We start from the raw sequence: 10476 nt of genomic DNA, 5'->3' as shown, positions 1-10476 counted from the left end.
TGCCAGCCTTTTGAACTCCTACTGATACTCCCTTCAGTTGCCGGTTTGCTACATTTTCGCCACGGATTGCACATAGTCTTCATATCAAGTCGGGTCAAAGCATGTCACTAAGGCCTTTGAGAATTCATTCCAATTGGCAAGTGGCTTGGTGTTCATGGTCTAGGGTCCCACTCACTGCAGGGCCTCCCCATCTAGATTAAATGAGGTAATATGGATCTGCTGAGCCATAGGTGTTTGATGATATTCGAAAAATTGTTCAGCTTGGTACAGCCACCCCAAAGGGTCGCCACCCTTGAAACAGTGGAAAGCGAGACGTAGCAGGTTCAGTGGTAATAGCAGAGTCTGAGGAAGTAGGCTGCTGCTCCGGCACATGCAGCAGAGGTGGGGGTGGAAGTCCGCAATTAGAATGGTCTTCATTGGATTCTGTCTAGATACGGTGGACACTTTTAGAGAGATGGTCACACTTGAGGTTGAGAGCCGAAAGAACTTCAGCCATATCCTTCCATTGTTATTCAGAGCGCTCCATGAAACAGAGTATGTCCTAATCCATTTTCTAATTTTGATGTTTACGGGTAATGACCATACAGGGATCGGTATACCAAATGATAGAATCACACAGTAACTTAGAAAATAAAATATAGAAAATGGGATTGTTATTGCATTTCTGATGCCTTATTCTTGTAGCTAAGGGTTACATTGGATTGATTTAAGGTTATACAGGGTAATATAATCCTTCCTTATTGGCTTGCTAATTGGGAATTAGGTTTGTTGGGAAAGTAGCCGTTGGTGATTTGTTGCCTTCCATGTTTGATTCCTGCATTCCATATTTGTCTTCTCTTGCCTTTGGTGATTGTTACCTAACAGGAATACCGAAAAGGAAGCTCATAATACAAATATTAATGAAACTAAATGCCACTCATCTGTACAATGCCAAATTTATAGGCAATACCCCATATCTTTGCAAACTAGACTTCTCAAACCTACCAGTGTAAAGTTTAATTGGCCTATCAGCCCCAAGGATATGAAACAAGTTAAACTTGAAATGGTTATTTGTAGTAGAATTTCTAAAAGTTATCAAAATTCTCTGCTTGCTTAAAGTACCTACTTAAGCAACCTCTACCATCTCTTTTAAAGTACCTACTGATCAAGAGCATGCCCCTTGTCAAAACACCGCAACACTACAGCAAAAACAGTTCAAATATTGGAGCTTTTATGCTCTTAGAACATTAATGTTCTCTTCTATCTCTCACGATATATATATATATATATATATATATATATAATATTCAAATAGATGTATCCGTTGTGGGCGCATTGGAACAAGTCATTAATATATCATTAGCCTTTCTTGCAACTTTTCATTTCTTTCAATATCTACCGAATAAACAGAAGTACGTCACATTTGCCAATGACATATTAACTTAAGAGAGGCTTCTTTGCATTCAACTCACTCTCGAAGTCATCCCCCTGGTAGTAGCCTTCTTTCCCTTTAGCCCAGAGCACGAAGTAAAGGCCAGTAAACATGAGGAACATACCAGCAAGGCTGCATATATTATGAATCAGTAGTAAGATGTTGAAAGGAACATGACAATTGTTAAAGTATCGTGCATAAGCGGTGATTTTAACATGGTATTAAAGCAAAGGTTTTAAGTTCTGTCATTTACGAATTTGAGTCCACACATTGAAAAAGTGTTAAAGTATTGATTAGATGATTAAAATTTATCAGTTCTTATCATCTTAAGCTTTTGAGATAAGTAGTGATTTAACAATAATTTCATGAGCATATATATTTACCTTCCAATATCAATGGTGTCGCCTAAGGTGACCACGGAGAGAATGACTGAGCAGACTGTACTGATGGGGCTAAACGTGGAAACCAAAACCGGCCCTCTTTTTCTCATCGCCCATCCATTGAAGCTTATAGATGCTCCACTCACAGCACCTCCCTGTGCGTTCAAATATTTATAAATTTCAAATTACATAAATGGACGAGCAATAAATTAACAGTCTTTTACCTTAATTAATTGATGTTTGGCTCATAGAAAAATTATTGGAAAAAAATCAAAGCAAGAAGTGGTTTACTTAAATAGAAGCATCAAGCCCGGCCCCTTTTCTTTTCTTTTTTTTCTTGCATTAAACATTCTTAAATTATCTCTTGTGGTTCCATGAAAGACGAATTTTCTTGCATATCATGGATCCGTATGTTGTTTTGAGCTTGCAAATTTCCTCTTACTGACAAAACATGTGTTTGGCTCAAGTGAAACTTACAAAAAGAAAAGAATTTCTTACAAATTGGATTGTTGAAAAATTCTTCAAACTCAGTCTCTCTGAAAGTGGTACTTACCAATAGAGAATAGCCAATCATCTGTCGAAATCCCACGAGTGGCCAACTGGTTTCAATTTTATGATCTTGGATTAGTTGGACAGCTGCTGTTATAACCACGCCGATCAAGGATGTTATTGCACACAGAGACATTGGCGCAGGAAAATCATTCAATGTTGCAGCCTGTCAATCATATATCACTATATTAAATATTTAAACAAAACATCTACTGTCAAGCATGTATTACTGCTGCTGATAGGATTAGGATTAGGATTGGATTAAAATGATTGGAACAGATTAGATTAGTAGTTGACGACTTAGAATAGGATTTCAATTAATAAGGATTAAGTTATTGAGGATTAGTTTATTTGAATATTTCAAATGTTATTTTTTTTTTAGGTTTTGTCAATTGTAATTTATTTAAAGACTATTTTATTAGGGATTCATGCATTTTTAGTGCATGTGGTTTGAAGTTTTGACAAATAGCTCATTGAACTCTAAAAAGTGATTAATCACTTTTTTGAGTAAGCAAAAAAAAAGAAACAAATTAGTCTCTCCATTGAAAAAGTTAACAAAATCCATTAATGTGTTGAATGGGGGTAGTTTGGCCACTCCCTCTGATGGCCCTGATTAGTGCATGTTTATGTGGCATATTAACGTATTCTGTCAACTTTTCTAACGGCATCGATTAATTTGTTCTTTTTTTGCTTACTCGGGGAGTGATTAATCACTTTTTGAAACCAAATGAGCTATATGTCAAAGGAAAATGATATTTGTACACACTTATATTTGGTATGAGACCCATTTCACATGCATGGGACACACATCAAAAGTGAGTGTGTGTGTGTATATATAGATAAAAGTGTGTACAAATAATACATCTCTTGAAAAATTGTGGTATTCTCCTGCTGAGTGCAGTATTTTAGTGTTCTCTTATCCTAAATAGAGAATTATGGTTTGGTCTACGGAAAGAAACTACTCAAATCTCATCCCACGTCACAACCCAACCTCGAGTACCCATAAGCAGGGATGTATAAATAACAGGTCTAGCAAGAATTAGGCCCCAGCTAATTAATTAATTATTGGTACCTGCAAAACGACATTGGTGGATAAAATGAAAACGGCAGCAAGGAGGTAGAGGCAGCCGATGATTTTTTGAGTGTCGAAGGCAATATCCGGGGAGGGAGATGAAAGTTGAGCCTCTTTTGTGTCAACAGCAGTGCTGTGCATTATGCTCATTGCCAGAGCACCTACAACGCAGAGCAGCGTGCCTACAATCTTCACTTTGCTGTACAGGCAACCAAGTTTCACTTTCTCTAATCTGCAACGTACATCCAATTATTCCAAACTATATCCATCAGCTAGCAGACAAATATATATATATATATATTACTGTGGCACTCATTTTTTATGTATAAATCTCGTTTAAAAAAATTAAAAAAAAAGCATCTTATAATGATATATGTTCAGGTTTTCATGTTACGAAAATATTTCACAAAAGACAATGACAAGTTTTACAAAATTAAAAGACTAATGCTACTCTTCTTCCTAACCATTTCATACTTACGGACTTATCGTGTTTTAGGTGGGTGGCTTCTCATATTAATCACTTAAAAAAATTAAGAGGAAAAGTTTCACTAATTACTACCTTTGATCTTTCTTCACTTTTACAATCATACCTTTAAATTTTAAAAAAAGTCAATTTAAGATTATTATTTTTCAATTTTTCATAATGCCAACCCCTCCTATCCAAATTCAGCGTAAAATCTTAACGGAGAAAGTGAAATCCCAAAACTACCTTGCCTTTCTAAGAAAAGAATAAAAAAAAAAATGTGGCCCACAGTGGATCACCTTTTTGTGACCAACGGTGGATCAGACTTGAGTTTTTATTTTCTTAATTATTTAATTAATATATTTTTGGAATTTTATAAATATTTAAGAAGTATAAAAGATATTTTACTTGTCAACCGTTTGATTTAAAACTAAATTTGGACAAGAGAGTTGACATTGTAAAAAATTAAAAGATAGCCGGTGACCCTAAATTGACATTTTTGAAAGTTTAAGGGTATGACTGTAAAAGTGACGACAAATCAAGAGTAGTAAATGAAATTTTTTTAAAAAAAATAAATAAATAATTAAATATTTATTTAAAATGCATCACATTAGTCGGTATAAAATTAGTGCAAGAATTTGTGTCACTGAAATTAAAAGGTGTGGAAATACAATATTGTAAATCAATTTTGGAATGTTGTATATATTACCAAAATGAAAAGGTTGAGTATCTACCTAAAAGTCCACGCAATGACGAAGATAAACCCGGGAGCAAGGTTTGGCATGGCGGTTGCCATTGCCGGTGAAGTTAGCTGGATTCCCTTGAGGAATAGGGTCTGGAATAAAGTCACCCTATAAAACAAGCATACCCAAAAAAAACAATACGTACATCCATCAGTCGCACACGCTGAAATTTTAAAATGAAAAACAGCTCAATTAATTATATTTTCACATAATGCATTGCCCATTAATTAATATGCAAAAAAGTTGATAATTATATTACTTGTAATTAAATTGTTAAAATTATTCCAACTAGTCTTTTTGGTAGAGAAAGAGTCAAAGACAAGAATAATAATAATACTAATAAATAAATAAATTTTTTTTAAAAAAAAAGTAATATTAGAGGAGGAAAGAAAGAGTCAAAAGAGAGATGCGGTTTGTTAGATACAGAGGAGGATATTTTAAGGGAAATGCTAAAGATTCTCCACTCATCATCCCCTCATCACCCTCTTTTTCTTAAAATAATTGATTTTTATTAAAAAGTTGTCTCTGATTTGACATCAGAGACAACTTTTTAATAAAAATCAATTTTTTTATTATAAAAGGGTGATGAGGAGAGGATGAGTGGAGGATGTGTAGAAGGGCTCATATTTTAAAGAGGGCTAATACATGGGAGACGATTTTCCGTCCCCCATCACCTTTTTTTTGATTTTTTACTTAAAAAAAATTTTAAAATTTATTATTTGATGGTCACATTAAAGAATAAATTTTAAAAAATAAAAAAAAGAGTGATGGAGGACGATTGTTTGTCCCCACCAATCATTTTTCTATTTTGAAAGTCATTCCATCCGCATATGCACCTACCTGAAAATGTTGTTTTACTCCCACGAAATAAAAGCCGAAATTGGAAGGATTAGTCCAAAAATAGCCTTCCCCCTTCACCACATGGCAATTGTAGATTTTCTAAAAAATGAGATTTGCATCTATAAACAATAGAGAAGCAATGTTAATCTCTGATTTTTCTCTCCTTTTCTTTTTATACCCAAAAAATTCAAATATTAACAAACAATTTTTCTCATAAAACACTTGTAAAAAACTTAAATCTCCTTTTACTTTTACCTTACGTACATGACACAAAAAATCAAACCCCTTAAATCGGTTTGAAAGCTGATTGATGCACAACAACTGTGCACCTATTGTGCACTTTTATAGACACATGGAGTGAGTCCCACCACATAAGTCTCACCCATGTGTCTACAAACCTGCACAACAGTTACAAGAATCTTTTCTCAATCGATTCATCAAACCCCACCTAATCTTGACCTTGTCAACAAGAAACCTTAATTTGCTAGCATCCACTTCTCATGATAATTATATGATCCAGGAAAGGGCCACGAATCATTTATAAATTTTAATCTCACTCAGTAAAAAATTAATATCAGGAAAGGGCCACGAAAAATTTGTCTGTCCGGTGATAGAACTCGTGTCAAGCTCTTCTTCAACACAAGTTCCGAAACAATATAGAATCGAAAAAAAAGATTAATCTAGACAAACCATCAATCCTCTGTTCCCCGGCCCACAATTCTAGCGAACAAGAACACAGACATGAAAAAAAACAATCATCTGATGTAATAATGTTTTAATTCCCATATTCATTTTTCCTGAATATTATTCGAATGGAAATGCAATTGAAACATGGATTAAAATTTTCTTACCCTCCAAAGGAGATCAAAACCAGCTGGGTAATCAACTTCAAGCTGAATTTCTTTGGCCACCTACTCCTGCAACACATGCATGCATAAAAAGCTTTCATTTATACTTGGACCCCAAAAAGAACAAGAGAAAAGAAGCATTTATCAGAGAGATCGAGGGAGAAAACCTTTCAAAATAAACGGCGATGGGACAGAGGATGAGGAAGGTGGCAAAGGTAGAGAAAATAACAATGGTTATAGGCCTGAGGCCCATAGACATAAGATAGCTAAGCAATACAGCGTTTCCTGCATACACAAACTGCACCCCAATCAATCCGCCTATGATTGCCACGTCTTCCATCACATCCCTCTTCAGCAGCTCCACCATCTTTCTTTCTCTTCAATATATATTATCTTCTTGCTTCTCCAGCCCAATACATGTATGTCTTTCCCTTTTCTCAATCCCTCTTTCTGTTACAAGAAAAATCCTTCAACCTATTTTCCCTTTACCTGCTTTTCCATGCCTTCTTTCTCTGTTCTGGATGTCTTTTTCGTTTTCGTTTTCTTTTTTTCCGTTGCCGTACTTGTATCTGCGTTTCAGCCGGTTTAAGCTCAGCGAACCTTCATGGGGCTTCTCTACCAGTCTTCACCCGGTTCTTCGCGTGAAAGAGAATTCTTTCTTGTCCTATCTTTCACGAGGTTGGGAGAAAAAGGTAGGTACGTACCCCTTTCGTCAACGCCTCTCTCTCTCTAACTTTCTTTTTCTTTTTTATGGTTTCACTTACAATTTATGGTTTAGATGTTCGTTTTTAGAATGATCGGTTATATTTAGTTTACCACACAAATTTCCAACAACGACTCTTACAAAAACCTCAATGTAAATAAAAAGTGACGGATGCGGTTGTTTAAGCTATTAAAAAAGTACGTGAGAAGTATATATTATTTTAAAATATATATATATACAAGAAATACATGTCATTTTTAAAAGTTTTGTAAGAAATTTATATTCTTTTTAGTTTATTTTGATTGAATTGCGTTTAAATATAATATATTAAAAGTAATGCTAGAAACCACAATTTTATTCCATCACTATTTAACGATGCTCATTTAGCATGCATTCTCAACTAATCTTTAGATTATTCATTGTTAAAAAAAAAAAAAATAAAAAAAAAATAATAATAAAAAAAAAAGCTAGTTGATTACGACAGCCACATTAACATTGTGAGATAGTTGTGAGATAAAAATATCATCTCTAACCTTTCTCATATATTTATGAAGCAATGCATGCCAAATCGTATAAACTTTAAGTAAAATTTATCATTCTGTTCGTCAAAATTTATAAGTCAATCAGAGTTTTTTTAGTTTTATGCAATAGTGGTAATGCAGCGTGACATAATAGGAAGCAAAAATATGCAAGCATAATAATTGATAGTATTTCTATAAATTTTAGAAAACTCTATGAACTAGAGAAAAATTGAAGAAAAACTATCTCTAATATATATATATATATATATATATATGAACTGGGCAACCATGCAGTCCTTATTATGCTTAATAAGGTTAGGATTGCAGCCCTGAAAAAAGAATTAAAAAACTGTAATTTATTAAAAAGATGGCAAGTTCGCTCGAGTGAACCATTAATCAAACTCTCGGGGGTTTTTTTTTTCACATGTAGCATCAGTCACAAGTTCTCTCGAGCGAAGGCCAATCTAACTTCTTGAGTTAGATTTTTGGACTTCTATTAAAGGACCATTTTAACATAGTAAACTTTGTATTAACAGGTTATGATGGGCATTTTACTTTGACTGGTCTTCTCATAATCTTGTTTGCATCATCATCCCTAGATTAAAGAGAATTCGTCCTCAAATTCTGATCACCTTTGTCTCACTTTTTCTGATGCCTAATCAATTCCTTCTATCTCATCCGTCTCAATAGCAGAATAACAAACCAGAAAAGAAGTAACTTACAACTAACCACAACATGACTCTGAGTAATATATTTGAAATTCTTTTCACCAACTTGAGATCAATTAATTTTCACATGTCCTTTAATTATTTCATAAAAAGTTTCCAAATAAAATGTCAATTATATCTTGACCACATAAAATTGAGTTTTTCTTCGGCATGCCGAAGCCAACATTAAGACTTTGGTTAGAAAAACTTAACATGAAATTTTCAACCCCAAGAAATTAGCATAATTAATTTTCTCAACATCCCACTAATGTAGTTCACTCTTTAGACTTTCACCAAATACATGATATGTACGTCATATCATGTTAGCTTATTAGCGTAATTAACTCATGTTAGCTTACTGACTATATGACAAAGAATTTACCTTTATCAGATCTTCATCATTGAGATCAGTATCATAGATTGGTGGAGAACTTCAATCCACTGAACTTTGAAAAGGATCTTCAAATTCTTTTCATGTTGGAACTATTCATCAATGCTATCATCGTCACGACCTCCGTCAAATGCAAATTTGGTTGACGATGACACCCGTTAATAACGGCTAAGGTAACAATTTGATCAAACAACACATGAAGTTGCTCATCGAATTAATCAAGTCAATCCTCCATTCGTTGCAAATGTGTCTCTAGTTGCTGATCATGTGCTGCCTTATCACGTTTATAGACATTGCCAATGATTGTATGTCTTCATCCTCGGACACCTCTACGAGCCATGGTGGGAAAGTAGTTGGACTCTAATACCAATTGATGCAGCGTGGCGTAATGGAAAGGAAAATATGCAAGCATAATAACTCACAATCCTTCTATAAATCCTAGAGAACTCTAAAAATTATAGGGAAATTGAAGAAAAAATCTCTCTAGAGTATTCTTATTGATCAACTGAGAAAATAACTTGAATTGGGCAATTAGGTCGTTCTTGTTGTACTTATATAGGAGTAAAGTCGTAGCCTTGAAAAGAAAATTGCAAAACTATCATTTATTAGAAAGATCTCAAGATCGAGCTCAACATTGATCGAGCTCCCCCTTTTTTTTCTTTTCACCCGTAGCATCAGGCACAAGTTCGCTCAAGTAAAGGTTGGTCGATCAACGGTCAATCAAACTTTCTGAACCAAGTTTTTAGAATTCTTTTGATGGTCTATTTTTACCAAGCAAACGTTAGAAAAAATAAAAATGTTAGTGAAATTTAAAATTGTAGTTCTTTTGAATTAGATTTGCAATGTGATACAAGAGAATACTGACATTAGTGTTGGTTTATTTTAATTATGCATGTGTTTTAGTTTTTTTTTTCAATAGGGATTGTTGGTACAGTTTCCGGTATGGTCAAGTGTCGCCTTGTGATTCGCTCCTTTATCTCAATCTATAAAGTAATAATAATCAATTGTCGGGGGGTGCTAACCAATCCCGCTCCTATGCCCAAGTCAGTAGACAATTCTAATAAATATTCAGTATAATTGAGATAATAACGTTAGTTTGATACTTGGGTTGTGTGTTTATTTATAGGCACACAAATGCAATTGGAGTGTATTGGGGATCTCGAATTTCCCGGGATCCACGATTTCTCCGGGGACAAGTAACCCACGTTCTCCTCGATGGATCTCTTGGGATCCAAGACCTCTTCTGCGGATCTTTCGGACCTTGTGGAATCCATGATCTCCACAAATCTCGGTCGTGGCATTATGACCAACCGGGCCTCCTTGGGTTGATCAAACCAACTAGACCCAGAATTTGGTTATGGGCTCACTTGGGCTTTGGGAAATATCACTTGGGCTTTGGGAAATATAATTTCCCCAACAGGAGTTGAGTTTTTCCTTTTCTATTAGGATTATGATTTCCTTTTTCAATTATTCATGTGTGTTTTAGTTTTCCTTTTCCAATTAGGATTTGTTTAGTTTTTTCATTTTTCTTGTTAAATTAGGAATGTATCGTAGTCTATATGAGGGATACACAGTTAATGAAACAATTCAGTTTTTGAGTATCAATAATATTTCAATCTTAGAGCTATTCTATGTTTGCTTCTTTGGGGCGACTAGAGTCTTTCTTTTCCCTAACCATTATTTTATCGACTCTTCATGAGTTCTCTTTTTAATCTTCAATTCTTAGCTTCTACTACCATCATACGTTTTCAGTACAATCTTAGTTCTACTCCGGGTCAGTCGATATCAAAGCTTAGCGTCTTCTTGGGGTGAATTTTCATCAATTTTCATGGCTAGTAGTCTTGGTCA

General features: G+C 34.5%; 1 protein-coding gene across 1 annotated transcript; it reads right to left on the bottom strand.

Annotated features, from left to right (window-relative positions):
• Positions 1-1314: 1314 nt before the first annotated feature.
• LOC133854833 (WAT1-related protein At5g47470) lies at positions 1315-7002 on the bottom strand. The gene is made up of 7 exons (XM_062291101.1): positions 6474-7002; positions 6310-6375; positions 4610-4726; positions 3413-3644; positions 2345-2506; positions 1795-1946; positions 1315-1543 (listed from the first exon to the last, which is right to left on the bottom strand). The coding sequence occupies exons 1-7, from the start codon at positions 6671-6673 to the stop codon at positions 1417-1419; spliced, it is 1056 nt and encodes a 351-aa protein (XP_062147085.1). The 5' UTR covers positions 6674-7002; the 3' UTR covers positions 1315-1416.
• Between the last annotated feature and the right edge of the window lie 3474 nt (positions 7003-10476).

This window comes from Alnus glutinosa, chromosome 13, assembly GCF_958979055.1.
Source record: "Alnus glutinosa chromosome 13, dhAlnGlut1.1, whole genome shotgun sequence".
Taxonomy (NCBI): domain Eukaryota; kingdom Viridiplantae; phylum Streptophyta; class Magnoliopsida; order Fagales; family Betulaceae; genus Alnus; species Alnus glutinosa.
This window is presented reverse-complemented; position numbering and strand designations above follow the sequence as displayed.